Here is a 17,615-nt window from a genome sequence, read left to right as displayed (position 1 = left end):
ATATATATCTATCTCCAGAATCCACTGCGGTGCCTAGAATGTGCACCATTGAGAAAGATTAATTTAAAACAGACATTTGCTCTTTTTATCTGAACATAAGTCTAAATGCTATTCATATTTACTCTCATAACTTTTTGCTTATATCACAGGCTAATACTCTCAAAATCTAGAGTAAATGCTAATTATCTTGTTAAAAGTTTTTCTGCAAATAACATTTTCCCCAATGTGAGACAATACCACAATTTGAGCTGCCCATCTTATAACTGATTTATAGAGGCAATGACACTATTTATATGATGAAGAGATGGGAATCACCTGGGGATCATTTAAATAACCTCAATGTCTGGGCTCCACCCAAACTATTTAAATCAGAATCCTGGGCATGGGGTCCTGCTACCTGTACATTTGAAAGTCCTCCAGTAGCTTCAAACATGTGGCCACATTGAGAGCCCCTGCTCCACACCTACTAAAATACAACTGTAAAGGACACAATCCTAGGGGATATATCCCTTAAGCCCTACATGTTATCTAATATACAGCCAGAATTGAAAAACATAACCAAAGAATCCTCCATCCTCCATCTGTCACTTAGACCGCATGGAACTTCTTGCAGTTATCGGAATGAGACAAGTCATTTTCTACCTTAGCGCGTTTTGCCTGAAATGTCTCCTCCCACTTACTTATTTATTTACTCAAACCTCAAACTTCTCCTTTAAGATGTCATTCCAGAGTCACCTCCTCTATGAAGGAAGTCCTGACGACCCATAGCTCAGTTAACCACTTGCGCCTTGCACTATCACTGTACCTTGAACTAGATCTCCTGTTGAAACTAATACAATGCTTTATGATTATTGTTTACAGCCGTTTCTCCTGGCAAAATGTGTGCTTCTGGAGACGAAAATTTACATTTATTAATGCCCATTCTCCAAGTTCACCACTAAAACAGCTAACACACTTGGTGCAACTGCAACATGCCAGCTCTTCTCTATGTTACTTACATGGGTTACCTCATTTTACCTTTAAACAACTCTTTGAGGTAGGCATTATTTTTCTCGTCACAATTTACAGAAATGAAAAGTGAGCCCCAGAAAGTGAATCTTGAGTACCACACAGCTATTAAGTAGTGACACCAGTTTGATATTTGGTAAACATTCAATAAATTATTGCCAGATGCATGAATAAATGAATAAAAAATAAGAATACCTTTCCCTTAGAGAATTATTACAAGTCACAATGTTAAAATAATTGGGAAAATATGATGCATTTGTCTAAAAACTATATTTAGAGATACTTTTCCAGAGAAGTCTGCATTTAAAAGATCCATAGATCAAAAACATGAGAAATTTATAAATTAGGTCTGACTATATATCACAAAGTACACAGAAACATATACTTTCTTCTTTACTTTCCAAAAAGTCTGAGTAGAGCATGTCTCATAATTTCTATCAGATGATAGGTATAACCAGAGAATAACATTTTTGTTTACCCAAAGACTGTTGTATTTCTGTGGATGTTGGAGGGGTGAAAGCCATCAGTCAGCATCCATCTCAGTCAACAGTGTAACTGTCATAAGACCCAGAATTAACCGTTGCTACTAACAGGATATAATACATACATACCCATTTGACTGAGTTAAAGTTGAATCTCTCCAAATTATTTGAAGTTGAAAGTTTCCATCCCATATTTACCTTTGAAAATGTAGACAGACACGGTGCTGTGGTACTTGCCAATAACCGAGTTGTTTCTACCTTTGTGCTCCAGCTATGATGGTACCTGGCCAGGGGCTGTGTTCTCAGGAAGGTTGGGTTTGTGTCTTATGTGACCCTATAGACATTTTTAATGGTCCCTAAGCTTTATTTAGTTTCCCTATCTGTAAACCAGGAATAATAATAGGACTCATGTCAGAGGGTCATGAGGGTTAAATGAGATAATCAACCTATGCAAAGGGCTAAGCATGAGACAAGCACTCTGTTCGTGCCACGAAAGGTTTGCTCCCATTACCATGTTCCCTGAGACAACAGTAATGAACCCACACTCACATGCACACATGGTGTTAATGCACCACAGTAAGAGTTAGTATAAAAATTCACAAAAGTTTAACAATAACAAACACATGGTCTTTTGTTTCTCTAAAATTTCCAAGTTAAACCTTATATTTTGTTTCTCATAAAGTTTCTAAGTATAACATTAACAGGAAGATCCATTAAAAAGGAAAAGACAAGGAGAGAACTAAAATCATATGAGAGGGAATGATTTTCTTAAACATAATTGCTCTGGGGAAGGAAAAGTTTGGTGATGGTGGCAGCAGTGGTGACAATTACTGTTATTTAAAATTTTTAATTTGAGTTTAGGGCTGAGGTGATTAGAAGTGCTCTAACAATAATAAATACAGTAGAGATAAAGAGAAGGTCCAAGATATAGCAAGGAAAAATGCTTACCATGTATTAAGCAGCCTGGGGGAAAAGCGGGCAGAACAGAAAGAATCGGGCTCTGGGTTTCCCTGTCATGATCTTTCTCCATACTTGTGTTACTGCACATTGATACAGCAGATTAAAAGGGGTCAGGAACAAGTATTTGGCTTGGTATGAAAAATCAGTTGGATATTGAACTATAGACAGGTTTTGACCCAAACCAGGAAGACACATAAAATGAAGGGCCATGAGTTTGAACAGAGTTGAAATGAGCTGACTGCTGGCTGGCCCAGCCCACTGAGGGAGCACAATCTACAAGGATCAGAGAGGTCCACTGCCAAGTAGGGGGTTGAGGCTTCAACAGCAGGATTTCCTCTCCACGAACACAGTGACGTGGCTGGGGGGAGGGGGAACGAATTGCAGGCCCCAGATGAGTGACCTGGCCCACCTTCATGAGACATGACAGTAATGAGCAGATCTTCCAAGAGAAGAATGCCGTCATGTGCCCATTTCTAGGTGGGTTTACGAGGCCTGTGGAATCCCATCTTCTAAGATTATTCTTCCAAACCTGTACGTGACAATATTTGTGGTTCCTGGCCCTGTCATTTTGCTTTGTTTATTTGGATTTTTAATACCTAAGGTTAAGTAAACCTCTTTAAGTATATGTCATAGTTGCATGTGATCCAAGAGAGCGACTACAGGCATACCTTGGAGATATTGCAGGTTTGGTGCCAGATCACCTCAATAAAGCAAGTATCACAAAGTGAGTCATACAAATTTTTTGGTTTCCCAGTGCATATAAAAGTTATGTTTACAATACTGCAGTCTATTAATGTGCAACAGCACTATGTCTAAAAATAATGTACAATCCTTTATTTAAAAATACTTTATTGTTAAAAACTGCTAACGATCATCTGAGCTGTTAGCAAGTCACAATCTTTTTGCAATAGTAATGTCACTGATCACAGATCACCATAACAAACATAATAATAATGAAGAAGTTTGAAATATCGTGAGAATAATCAAAATGTGACACAGAGACCCAAAGTTAGCAAAGGCTGTTGAAGAAAACAGCTCTGACAGACTGGCTTGATGCATGGTTGCCACAAACCTGCAATTTGTAAGAAACACAACATCTGCGAAGCATAATAAAGCAAAGTACAATAAAATAAGGTATGCCTGTATAGGACTTAAAGCCAAATAGCTCTGCATTCAAATGTCATTTAGACTGAGCTTTATCTTGGCCACTTACTGCATGACTTTGTGCAAGTTACACAATCTCACTGAGCCTCAGCTTCCTCATTTTATAGATGAGAAGATAAAAGCTAACTTTCAGCCCTGGCATGAGGATAGGATACCATGTGTCTAATGTATCTGGCCCTGAGCCTGGGACACAGCAGGTGCTGAAAAGATAATTATTTTATTATTATTGAACAACCCAGAGACACTTGAGTCAGAAAATATACTTTGAAATGTTTATGAGAATGCACACTCTACTTCCAACAGATAGCCATGTAAAATGAAAGAGATGATATGTATTTGGAGCAAAAATAAAGCCAGGCATTGGAAGCTGGGGCCATTTGCTTGTCTAAGGACAAAAATGGGGAAAGGGGAAGAGGGTAGGGGACAATTTTGCCTAGTCAGATATCCTCTAAAGTACTTTCTTCTGTCTTAAGAATGTGTTTTAACTGAGCTGCAATCATCAAGATGATGTAAAGCCACCTGTAATTTTATTTACAAATAACTAACCATGTAAGATTTCTCCAGAGCTAGAGCTGCCCCCCACTAAACAGATGTCAACCCTTCAATTTTCTATTCCCACGCAAACTGAAATCTGAAAGACAAGATGTCTGTACAGATTACTTGCCCTATGACTGTCTCTTACTAATCGGAAGCTGAGATTCTGATGAATCTATTATTAGAAGAGGAAAGAGAGCTGAGAAAGGGAGGGAGAACTCCAAGTGGAAAGAACATGTCTGAGTATAAGATCATGAAAACCCAAGAACAAAGGAAATAGAATTTTCACTGGTAGAAAGTCAGTTTACAGTTAAAGTAATAGGAGTATTACAGCAGGCATGACAAAAAAAGAGTTGGGTATGACACTTAAAAGCAATATTAAAATCTAAGGTAAGAAAATGATGCCTGTGATTTCTGGAGACCATAAATATAACAGTACGCAAAATGGGTATGTCTCATTTTACATAGTAACATGACTCTACAGTACTTTTAAGTATTGAAGCATTAACAACCTATAAATTATGAAGAAAGAAAAACAAAGTTCAATGTTTGAAGGTTTAAATTACTGTACCAGTCAGAACCCTCCTACACTGTTGGTGGGGATGTAAATTGGTACAGCCACTATGGAGAACAGTATGGAGGTTCCTTAAAAAACTAAAAATAGAACTACCATATGATCCAGAAGTCTCACTACTGAGCATATACCCTGAGAAAACCATAATCTGAAAAGATACATGCACCCCAATGTTCAGTGCAGCTCTGTTTACAATAGCCAAGACATGGAATCAACCTAAATGTCCATCGACAGAGGAATGGATAAAGAAGATGTGGTACGTATATACAATGGACTATTACTCAGCCATAAAAAATGAAATAATGCCATTTGCAGCAACACGGTGGACCTAGAGATTATCATACTAAGTGAAGTAAGTCAGACAGAGAAAGACAAATCTCAGATGATATCACTCATATGTGGAATCTAATTTTTAAAAAAATGATACAAATGAACTTATTTACAAAACAGAAACAAACTTAGAGATATCAAAAACAAACTTATGGTTACCAAAGGCGAAAGTGGTGGGGAGGGATAAATCAGGAACTTGGAATGAACATACACACACTACTATATATAAGAAAGGTAACCAACAAGGACCTACTGTATAGCAGAGGGAACTCTACTCAATATTCTGTGATAAACTCTATGAGAAAACAATCTAAAAAAGAATGAATATATGTATATGTAAAACTGAATCACTTGGTTGTACACCTGAAACACAACACTGTAAGTCAACTATACTCCAATAAAATTAAATTAAAAAAATTTTTTAATTAAAAAAATTTTTTTAAAAGAATAAGAAAGTATGCTTGTATCAAGAACAGTGCAACTAAGAACTCCAGTCCCAAAGTCCCTACCTGAAACTCTTGGAGCTAGAAGTATTTAGGAATTTATACTTTTTCATATTTAAAAAAGTAATAATGCATATAACAAATTACATAAAATTCAGTGGGATCAGAGCCAACAACCTGTACTCAAACAAACATGTTTATATTTCTGCTGTGAAACATCCACACATTCACAGTGAATATGAGAAATAAAGATCCTAACAAGGATCAATTCAATCGGGTCAGATTTTGCCACCGAATCAGTTATAAAAAAAAAAACTTTGGATTTTCAAAGTTATTTGGGTTTCAGAGTTACAAAAAAGGGTTTGAGAACCTGAATTTGGTTTGCCTCATTTTTAGGTAAGTGTTATCAGTAGCTAGATTAAAACTTTGAGGCTCCTTTTCACCACCTCTGGAGTATTTAAACATTTTTAAGAAGTCCAACTTTTAAAAATATAACTTGACATAAAACACACTCTATTTATTTAATTTGTTTTTTACCCTGGAAAATTACATCAGTTGATTTTTTTGCCCTACAGGATATAATAATCAAAATCACAAATGTAGTGGTCACAATTATTCACATACTGGTCACAACAAATATCTGTTCACAGTGTGATAGGCTACAGTGTTCTCTTGATTCTCCTGAACTCATAACTGAAGTCAGTGGTTATCTATTCTGAAGAGGGAATTATCACACAAACCTTGTCACCCACCTGGTGTGCCCTCTGACGTTTTTATCCCCATTCTACAGCAGTACTGAGCAATCCCATAGTCCGCAATCTTGGCAATGATGGCGGCATTGGGATACAGGGTGAAAAGCAACACGTTGTGGGGCTTCAAGTCACGGTATATAATCATGGCTGAGTGGAGGTATCTGCCGTGAAATGCACAGGAAACCTTATTAAAATGTGATTATACCATAATAAATTTTGTCATTATTTTTAAAAATATATATGTTTATTATGCAAAGCATCAAAAATTCTGTGCTAAGTTTCACCTTCAAAGTTAAGAGATATTGCAGAAGGAAATCAAAACCTACAAGTCCAATATTACAGAGCAAGCTTATGCTTTTAAAACAAACAAACAAAAAGACATGTCAATCCTGATAAGTGATTTAAACTTTAAAGCACAACCACTTTAAGCAAAGTACGAATTTTTGAAGACTTACCTTTTGTATACTTTAAAAACTACTTAAAAGGAATTCTGAATTCCCTCAATACCATGTGACTATTTTAATTAGTTTAAAATGTAAATATGTTAAATAAGAATTGATAGTATTTTGTTATAACTCCCATTTATTTAAGTTTTAATTTTCTTAAAACCACAGAGAAGTTTTTCTTAGTTTTTAAAATTCTCCCTATTCCATCTCTCCTTTGATATTTATTTTTTTCTGACTAAACTATTTCCTAATTTTTTGGAAAATATTTTCTACTTTTTCAATAGTAATATATCAAAATAAAAGACTTTTCTAGCTATCAATACTGTACCGTTTGAAGATGTAATTTACTTTAAAACCCAATTCTGTTATAAATTATCAAAGAACATTTTAGACCAAGAGTTGGAATGAGTAAAACATTGTCTTGGGAAAGGTGATATGGGGGAATTTTAAAGTCTTTCCTTTTAGAAACAGATCCATTCAACCATCAGCAACTAGAGCTGGACACTCACTGTAAGTGAAGAATAAAAACTAGTTAATATAAAAAATAAAATGTTTTCATCTCAACCAGGTCTTGTCCATTCTGGAAACATGGCTGAAGAGCCATTACTTTGCCCCAACTACTAAAGTAACTCTATTACCTTTCCTTACACACTCGCAAAATTCAGATTTCCCCCACTCTGTTTACCCTGCCCTGTGACATTAAATTTGCCATAGCTCTGCACATGATCTCACGACTACTTTATGTCCTACCTTGAGAAAAGAATTTTTCATAGAACTTAATAGAGGTAAATTTAAATCCATTGTTTGTGGCTTTTGGTTTAGGTTCACATTATATCAATAAATATTTACTCCATTACCTAATACCAATCACTGCTAGGGGCATTAGGAGCAGAGTGGCAGCAATACCCTGAACTTTCCACTGATTGATGGGAGTGTATGTATCATTTAACGGCATCAACTAATGCAGGAGAAGATTCTTTCTCTTCCAGGATGTAGTTAAGACATTTGACATTAGGCCTATTCCTTTCAGTAAACATATTTTTGGTTGAAAAGTAAGATAGATGTACTAATGAAGTTGACCTTAATAATAAGTTATGGGCTTAAAAGAAAAATTTACTAAGGGCTTACTGAAAAGCCATTAGCTACTTTGCCCTGCTGAAGAGAAAAGCTGGGAGATTAAGAACAAAAAAGTTAAAGCCAAGTCATACATAATTGAATGGCATCCAAATCCTTCATAATGCATGCCTCTTTCAGAATATTTATAGAATACAGACTCTCTCGGAATACTTTCCAAAGGTTAAAAAAAATTAGTTAAACTTAATTTGAAATTATGTCAGTGGGAGAGAAAGATTATCTGGATTAGTTAAAATGTTCAGTTATAGAATTTAATCTTAAAAGTGCAGTTTTAATAGCTTTTAATAGAATAGCAGAATAGCTTTCGAAATGTTAACAAGTACAGATCTTGTCTTACTAAGAATAATTCAGCCATAATTTATATATTACATGACAGCGAGCATTGTCAAATATTTTATTAAAACAAACTGGTCTAAACTCAACTAGTCATTTTTAAATTGTGATTATCATCAATGTTGCTAAGAAACTCGTATAACTTAAAGTAAACTTTATCTCATCCTAAAGAGAATTACTCTAAAAATAGAATGCCTTCATTCATTTAACAAATATATATTGGGCATCTATGAGGGACAGTCACGGGGGATATAATGTCATCTTTGTCTCCCTGCTCTTGAGGGGCCACTATCTCGGAGAGACAGGTGCTCAAACAAGGTTGCAGAAATGTGATGAGCACCAAATGCTAGGGAAGCCAGAGGAAGAAAAGCACAAAGGTACAGATAGCAAAGCAGACTCTCCCACTAGACTATAAGTTTTAAACCTTGATAAGAGCAATATAATCCCTATCTTTCCTTCTTCAGCAGCCAGCACAAAGTCCTGCATGGAGACTCAAGAAACATGTGTTAGCCAAACCAACTCTTCATGATGCAGTCAGACATCATTGTGGAGATGGTACGTGAGCAAATTCTAGAGGCAAATGAGTTCTCTAGGCAGACAATTTTTTGAAAAGACAGGAATGACAAATGCAAAGACAGACATGGATGTCAGTGAGAAGTCAAGCCCTTCAGCATGGTTAGAATGAGGGCAGTGGAATGGGAGGAGGCTGGAGAGGCAGGCTAGAGGATACATAAAGAGTTTTGATGCTATGGCCAAGGAGTTTAGATGTATTCTGCAGATAACTTGGAATGCCAGGGAATTTCAAGGATAATTAGATTTTATTTTAGAAGAATATAATATCAGAAATGTTCTGATAGTTCCCCAAAGGTACCGGACCAAGTCAGCAGTAGTGGCATAAAAATAAATTAATCAATTAAAAAGATGATGTAAAATAGTCAAGGACCTGGCGGACAAATGAGTACTTACTTTTGTGGGAGAGGGGGTTGCTCTGGATGTGACTACGAAGACCTTTGTTGGCAAATGGGAGATACAAGATAAAGAACAGATTCATGGTGGAAGGAAAAAGAGAAAGCAAATTCAATTTTGAACATACTGAAACACAGAATCTTATGGGAAATATAGGTGACCATATCTTCAAAGGTAGTTGAGAATTATAATAAAGAACTCAAAGCAGCAGACAGTTAGAGGTGTAAACTAATAGCTGAAGGCCAGGCTGCAAAAGAGAAAATATGCAACATGAAGAAAGTTCCTGTATGTCACTCTAAACAGCGCCATCATTTAAGGGACTGCAGAGGCGTACGACTTTATTGTCTCTTTCTACCTCTATAGTTATAGCTCTGTGCTAAAATATATTTGGGAAGACAAACCCTAATGCTGAGATTTTTAAATATACTTAGTGCTGGGAGAAGATCGATTGTTACTGAAATCTACTAGCCTCTTGTAGCACAAGACCCAGAAAGCTCCCTTGGCATTATGCTGAGAACAAATCAGGCAAATGATAGGAAAATATGATGAGATTTCATTTACTTTAACAGAAACTGCTGGATTTGTTATTTTAAGTAAGGTCTTCAAGAGATGAGGTCTTTCAAACAGTGATGAATTTTTTAAAAAATCAATTATTCATTTTATAAATAAGCACTTTGGGAATTATGTGGAAGATTTAGGGAAAAACCAGGACCTGGAGTCGGTTTAATCAAGGAAAATGACCAATACAACTTTTGAAATACATAAGACATAGCTGCCCTTTATCTAGATTAATTTAGTACAAGGTTCCCCCTGGTGTTCAAAAGTAGATGTAGCAACCCAGATCCAAATCTTTGCATTCCTGTTTCATATAATAATCTGTGTTTTTCAATAGCTTCCGGACTCTTTCAGGAAAGGAAATCTACTCATTTTATTCTCCTATTATATTCCCTATACAGTATTAATAGTTATATCGTATATATCAATAGTTTAGTTTTATTTGTTTGTGATCAGTGTTTGTTCTCCTTACCATCCATTCCATTTACATTTCTGGATACTGCTCAAAAGGAATAGACACTATTTAAGAAGGAAAGGAAGAGAAGGAAATTTGCATCCACTTTGTGGCTACCATGCACCAGGCACTGTCTTCCTTCCTTCCTCCCTCTCTCCCCAGTGGCAACATGTGTAATGAGAACGCACCGTTCTAGGTGCTGAGGTACAACGGTGAACAAGAGGAAAAATCCCTGCTATCGTGGCACTTAGATTCTGGTGGCAAAGACAGACAATAAACAAACTTTTAAAATAAAAACATAAAGAATACCCGGCAGGGATAAGTGCTACAGGTGCCAAAGAGACACAAGGTAGTCAGGGACACCCTCTCTGAGGAGAAACCTGAATGAAATGAGAAGTGAGCCAAGAGGATATCTGAAGGTTCGACATTCTGGCCAAGAGAATAGCTGGTATAAAGTCTCTGGCATATTCCAGAAGCCTCGGGGAGGCGAGTAGCTGAGCACAGTGACCAGAGTGAGGTGGGAGAGGGTTGATAACAGGAGAAAGATGTGATCCAACTTCCATGTTAGAATGATCACTCTGGCTACTGTGTGAAAAGCAGGTTATCTGGGGGGCAAAGGTGAAAGCAGGGAGACCAGCTGGGCGAGAAGAGATGACAGCTGCTTAGACACTGCTGGGAGGGAGAGAAGTTAGGAGAAGGAGCTGCATTGAGATATGTTTGCTAAAGACATTTGCTGAAGGATGAGGTGTGGGATGTGAGAGAAAGGAAGGACTAAAGGATGATTCCAAGGTGACACAACTGGGTGACCGGAGATGGAAAGCAGTGGAAAAGGGGGAAATCAAGAGTATGACTTGGGATGTCTTCAATTATTACAGAAGAACTCGAAACACTATTCACTAAGTATTAGGCACAGTTTAGAGACTACAAAAAAGAGAGAATCAGAGATATAAAATCAAAGCAAGTGTATGGACAGTCCCTCTGTCTCCAAGGGCCATGGCCTTTCCACCCTCCAAGGCTCTGTCCGGATGCCATCCGGCCGCGGCGCTGGGTGCACCTCTGAGACACACTATGGTCTTACAGGACAACCCAACTCAAATCACTCCAGTCCCCTTCAGAAATATGGCCTCATCTCTCCTCATTAGAATTACCCATGATAACTGACACTTTCCTTGATACTTTGAAGCCTTACCTATTTTTTTAGGGAAGGTAGGTCAATACAGGGTTAAGATCATGGGCTCTGGAGAAGGCCTCCTGGGTTCCAACTGTAATTCTGCTAGCTATGAGATCTGCACGCTCTTCCTACTCTTATTTTATGAAATTGTAAAATCTGATCAGGGAAATGGTAGTTTTACACCCAAATAGTTTGTGAAATATTGCCAGGACACATTGTTACAGGGAAGCACTCTTCTCAAAGTCTGAGAGTAATTTTGGGCTCACACTCATCATGCCCTGAATAGAAAACAGCATGACCTAATCTATTACCTCAGACCATCAGCCACATGTAGTGCGATCCTGTGCTGCAGTGTTCTGGTGAGACTGGCTTTGTCTTGTTGAAGCAGGCGATCCAGGGAACCCTTGGAGGCTAACTCCATCACCAACATTCGAGGACGAACCCCAGCTGCCAGCAAAGATATTAAGCTGGGATGGTGGAGGTGGCAAAGCACCACCAGCTCCTGCAAAGTCAAGAATCATTTCAGAGTCATAGACAATCAGCTTTACCCAAGTGTCTCCTTCCTTAAGCCCATCAACACTTGGAGCACAGTTTTCCCTGAGTGACTGGATTATAGCAAACTTTCCATTTCTTCTTTGAGCTTTTTTACATTTTCCACATTTTCAGAATTAAACCACTGGTTTTGCAACCATATTCTGAATTAAAATTTTAAGTTCTCTTTTTCCGTTTGCTCTGCTTTATCAGAACATTTAATGCTAGGACAGGACACTGTCCTATTGTGGCACACTAATAGGTCATGTCAGTCTTACCTACTGAATCCTCCTTAGCCACAGAATCCTTCTCAGCCCAACATCCTGAGCAGCCACTACTAATCAACTGCACTTTGAGGCATGTGAGGTACAACCTGCCTATTATCTCTGGTTTAATGACTAGAGAGTTTTCTGGAGAGAAATGTCTAAGTCTAAAGAAATGTATGGCATTGCCCCTGCCTGAAACTCTCTAATGACTTCCTGTTACTTTAATTGGGTTGGCCAAAAAGTTCGTCTGGGTTTTTCCACAAGGTATTACAGAAAAACCCAAACAAACTTTTTGGCCAACCCAATAGATTAAGATCCCATGAACTTAAACAGCCATTGTGGCCTGACCCGATCTGCCTTAGCCCATCTTTCAAACCTCATCTCCTTTCTCTCTCTTCCTTATTCACCACCCTTCTGCCACACTGGTGTTCATTAAATCCCCAGCACCGCACACACCCAGCTCCTGCCTTCCAGCCGCAGAGTCTTTGCCCTTGCTGATCCCTCTGCCTAGAAATCCCTTCACCCTTCACACAGCTAAAGGCTTCTTGCCATTCAGATCTTAGCTCAAAACTCTTACTTCCTCAGAGTGACCTGCCTTGGACCACCCTTACTAAAGAAAGCAATCACCATGTGCAACAATCTCTCTCTAATCCAAGAAGTTAGCTGGAACAGAGAGGTCTCCAATCTGATTCCTAGGCCACATTTTGTGAGACTTTACAACCTGCTTCATGATACTGTTGTTTTGAATTCCATACATGTTATTCTGTATATTTCACTCTACTCTGAAACTGTATTTAGTTGAGATTTATAGCTTATGTGGTATTAAACTGATTCATGTTTTTTTGTTTTTGTTTTTGCTTTTTATTATTTTGCGGCACGCGGGCCTCTCACCGCTGTGGCCCCTCCCGCCGCGGAGCACAGGCTCCGGACCCACAGGCCCAGAGGCCATGGCTCACGGGCCCAGCCGCTCCGCGGCACGTGGGATCCTCCCGGACCGGGGCACGAACCCGCGTCCCCCGAATCGGCAGGCGGACTCCCAACCACTGAGCCACCAGGGAAGCCCTGATTCATGTTTTAAATTATGATTTCTGCAGAAGCTCTGCTTCTTAACAACCAGCTTCAAAGATGAGTATCAGTGCCAACTGCATTTATCAGGAAACTGATGTGTGAAGAATTCTGCAAGCTGAAGAATAAAGGCTCAATGCCCTGAGAGGGGATTTTTCAAGAACACGGACTTCAGACTGCAGTCATACTTCCTTAGTAGATAAAAATCTTTTTTTCTTCTATGTCTGATTAGCTCAGTTGGCTAAAACTGATGAGAACAAGTCAAGTTAGCTTTGTTTTCATTCATAAGCACAGACTGGAGCCTAATCCAAATCTCCTATCCTAGAAAAACAGCTCACTGATTGCAAAGAAAAAGGAACAAAAAGAGTGTAACAGATCAGCCCCGATTCATGACCACAGGTAGAATGACCCTTAAAATGCAGCACTGAATACAAGTGTTTTCCTTTCCTTTTCTTTTTTTCTAAAGAGGCATATTACACACACTCCATTGTTTCTATTTCTTCTACTATTTCCTTGGTTCACCTAGCTGCCCATACACTAATCAGTCCCATAAACCTTTCTAGTGTTCTGATTTCCAACAAGGTTCCCTGAGCACATTACATAAAACTGAAACATATTGAAGACTAATGATCAAGACTGAAAAATTACAATTAATACAACAAACTGCCTACAGATAGAAAGAGATTGTGCTCAGATTTGGTTCACTGACTTGCAAAATATTATATACAAAATATTTATTAGCTTATTCCTAGAGCTACAGTGTAATTTTTGGTACTAATAATCAAAATTACTCCAGGATATTTTACAAAGACATGAAATTATTTTCATTATTCAGAGTAACTAATATATTGCAACTGTATTTTTTTTGTTTATATAAGTTATTTAGATTCAGATTCAGGCACAATTTTTTTTTAATAAATCAAGAAAAAAATAAGAAAGAATAGAATCAAAAATATGGTTGAGTTCTGGTGTAAGACTGCAGAATTCACATGGATTTTATCTCTCCTCTCACCCTGTCTCTCTCACTCATCCCTACTGTTAGGGATGTCAGAAAAAAGAAATAAATCCACCAGTATTCAAAACAAGAGAGGGTACTGGAGTGACCACTCTTGGTTATGCATTCAATCAACTTTCACTCTTCCTAACAGTACCCTGACTTTTGCTGAGGTATCCAACCCTCAGCCAAGCAGCCCATGAACTTTAAGGGGAACTGACCCCAATCTCAGCTTCAGGGAAAGGTGGGGATATTTTAAATAATACCCTGCTCATTATCACAGTGATTGGTTCAGTAACACAGGCCTAAGCCAATCAGCAACAGTACTGCCCTGAACATTGGTGCTTGCAGAGAAAACAATGTGTGACTTAACTGAGGCCAAGAGAAGTTTTTAAATGGACTACTGTTGTATGGATTTTGGTTCCTTTGAATTACAAAAATGCAAAAAAGGTACCCTCTTTTCTTCTGTGCTTGTAAAGCCTGGAACAAAAATTCTCAGAATACTGTCTTTGTTTTTCAACAGGAGTAACCTATTTCACTCCATAAAGAAAGGACAAAAGTAGGATTTCATAACTAAACTCAAGTAAACTTTGAGGGAAAATACGGTAATTACAAATGCATGCAAAACAAGAGTTCCAGGAGATTAACAATGTATGATTTAATGTAATAATACTGTTGCATTTCTTACTTGTCTTAACAGTCTAAGTGATGTATGTTTATTAAAAATCTTCACAGCCACTTCTTCTCCTTCATAGGACGCTCGATAAACAGATCCAAAACTGCCGTCACCTTTTGAAAAGAAAGTACAAAGCACTTAGGTTAATCTGTGCAAGCAGAAAAACTCAATAAATTGTATCTTTTGTAATTACATCTGTTTCAAAGAGAAATATGACCCACTAGTTTCACTGAATCAAGTCTCCTTTAATGCTTTCTCTTCCTTCTTCTACTCCATGAACTAAGATGGAGTTTCAGGGGGAAACGAAGGCTCTAGTAACAGTTAAGTATTGGATTCAAAACAGGATTGGGCAAATAGAAGAAGGAAAAGAGAAGGAAAGCAAGTGGAGGGGGAAGGGAGACAAGAAGAGATGGAGACTTAAATAATAGACATATCCTGCTCTGATTCCCTTCAATCTGAACAAATACTGACAACAAAGAAAAAATTTAATGAGCAGAGAAAAGAAATACACTCTAGGGAAACATAAAATTTTCAGGTGGGAGTAGTAGAGATTTCTAATTTTTTAAAGCCCTTCCCTATTTCATAATCACTGCCATATTAAATTGGAGTATGGGCTGTCGTACCCTTCAGGTAACTAAGAGGAAAAATAAGGTTAAGGACTGCTATTGGGTACTTGTGACACAAAGGTGTGAAAAAATTGACAAGTAATACCACTGAAGTATCTTCTATTGTGGCTCTCTGGAAAAATAGTCCCTTAAAGAGGAAATGTACCCCCTCCCATAACTCTTCAGATAGACAAACAAAACCCCATATATGTGTACTTTAAAATATTCAGTTGACCCTTGCACAACACACAACATGGGGTTAGGAATGCAGAAGCCCCGAGTGCAGTGGAAAATCTGCACACTGCTGTCTCTGCCTCAAAAACAAAGGAACTGAAAAATGTCTCACCCAAGGAAAGGAAGCTGAAAACAGTTTAGATACAATCAGGACTCAAACCCTAGTTCTTTTGATTTCACACACTATAATCCCTAATTGAACACAAACTTTTCCCTACATTTAGTTAAAGATCTGTAAAATAAAAATACAGGTACTGTATTTATTGAAAAAAAAATTGCAGATAAGTGGACCCATACTGTTCTAATCTGTGTTGTTCAAGGGTCAACTGTATTTACAAAAACAAGTCTACTAATATTCACAAATCTATTAATATGTGTCATATTAGTCACTGCCTAATAGTAACTGCTATCTGGGAAGGAAAGGGTTAACTGAAGCCCTAAAATTCACTCCTGTCCCACAAAGAAAATGCGGAAGGGAGGGAGATGAATGACCTCCCCCAGATCATCCCAGCATAAAGATACCAGGGTGTTTCTGATTGTAAAATGTTTTTAGAAGGATTTATCTGATTTGTTCAGATCAGTGGTTCTCAGCTAGGGTGACGTTGCTCCGTATCCCCAGCCCCACCTTTGACAGTGTTTGGAGACATTTTTGATTGTCAAATCTGAGACGGGGTGAGGAGATACTACTGACATCTAGTGGGTAGTGGCCAAGGACGCTGCTAAACACCCTGCAATGCACAGGACACCCCTCATAACAAAGAATTATCAAGTCCCAAACAGCATCAGTGCAGAGGTTGAGAAACCCTGACCTAGATTGCTTTTTGTATAATAAATAAACATGGAATTTATGAGTTTATGGGAAATGGGGCTAGAGAATGGGGAGTACTCTTATAAACATTTTCCTATCTGCATAATTAAAGAATATAAAACATAGGTGCTTTTGAAGGTGGTCAAAAGGTACAAACTTCCAGTTATAAGGTAAATAAATACTAGGGATGTACTGTACAACATGATAACTACAGTTAACACTGCTGTAGGTTATGTATGAAAGTGGTTAAGAGAGTAAATCCTGAGAGTTCTCATCACAAGAATAAAAATACTTCTTTCTTTTTCCTTTATTTTTTATATATATGCAATTATGGATGTCAGCTAAAGCTACTGTGGTAATCGTTTCACCGTACATGTAAGTCAAGTCATTATGCTGTACACCTTGAACTTCTACAGTGCTATATGTCAATTACACCTCAGTAAAACTGGTGGAAAAACACAGGTGCTTCAAAAGTGAACTTTTTGAACATTTCTACATAACATTGCTCAAAACATGTCCATTAATCTGAAACACAACTTAGTGCACCAGAAGGGTATATTTGGGGGAGCTGTATCTGATGGCTTGAGACTCTTTCAGAGAAAGAAAATAGTATGTCTGGTACTTGTCTGTATCTTTCAAATCACAAGTCAAGTTTGGTGGTGGTTAAGATCTAAGATTCAGGGTTAACAATTCAGCATTTTGCATTAGCCTACTATTACTAATATATTCACTCTCAGAGTGCAAAGGCATTTAATATCATTCAAAATTTCCCAATCAATGTAAAGAATAAAGGTACAAAGGAGTTTATTTACCCCTACACGTCATATCCCAAATTTTGGACATTGTTTGTTAATAATATTAATATCCTGACACATCGTCTAGTCATTCTCTCTGTGGAAATTTAATTAAAATAAAATGTATATACACATAACAACAACAAATACTCCACAAAGTAAAGTCAGAATTGTCTTCAAATACTTTACATTAAATCAACTCAATACTCTCCATAGCTCCCAAGTATTCTCAGGAATGTTTAGAACTTGAGTACATCACCAATTTAATGCTTCTGAATTTTTAATCTCAAATTGGCTTTTTATGAATATTTTAATGAAAATTTATGATTGTCATAC

General features: G+C 37.6%; 1 protein-coding gene across 4 annotated transcripts in view; it reads right to left on the bottom strand.

The window, feature by feature from the left end:
* LRRK2 (leucine rich repeat kinase 2) overlaps positions 1-17,615 on the bottom strand; it is a 147,070-nt gene that overhangs the window by 20,416 nt on the left and 109,039 nt on the right. For all 4 annotated transcript variants that reach the window (XM_024740434.1, XM_024740433.1, XM_024740435.1 and 1 more), the window contains 3 exons: positions 14,851-14,951; positions 11,618-11,808; positions 6,248-6,408 (listed from right to left, as the gene is read on the bottom strand). In XM_024740434.1, the coding sequence (XP_024596202.1) occupies positions 6,248-6,408; positions 11,618-11,808; positions 14,851-14,951 (453 nt within the window). The remainder of the gene's footprint in view (positions 1-6,247; positions 6,409-11,617; positions 11,809-14,850; positions 14,952-17,615) is intronic.

This window comes from Neophocaena asiaeorientalis, unplaced genomic scaffold, assembly GCF_003031525.2.
Source record: "Neophocaena asiaeorientalis asiaeorientalis breed wild unplaced genomic scaffold, Neophocaena_asiaeorientalis_V1.1 scaffold340, whole genome shotgun sequence".
In the NCBI taxonomy this organism is placed as follows: domain Eukaryota; kingdom Metazoa; phylum Chordata; class Mammalia; order Artiodactyla; family Phocoenidae; genus Neophocaena; species Neophocaena asiaeorientalis.
Note: the sequence above shows the minus strand (reverse complement) of the source record. Positions and strands in the feature narration are given on the sequence as shown.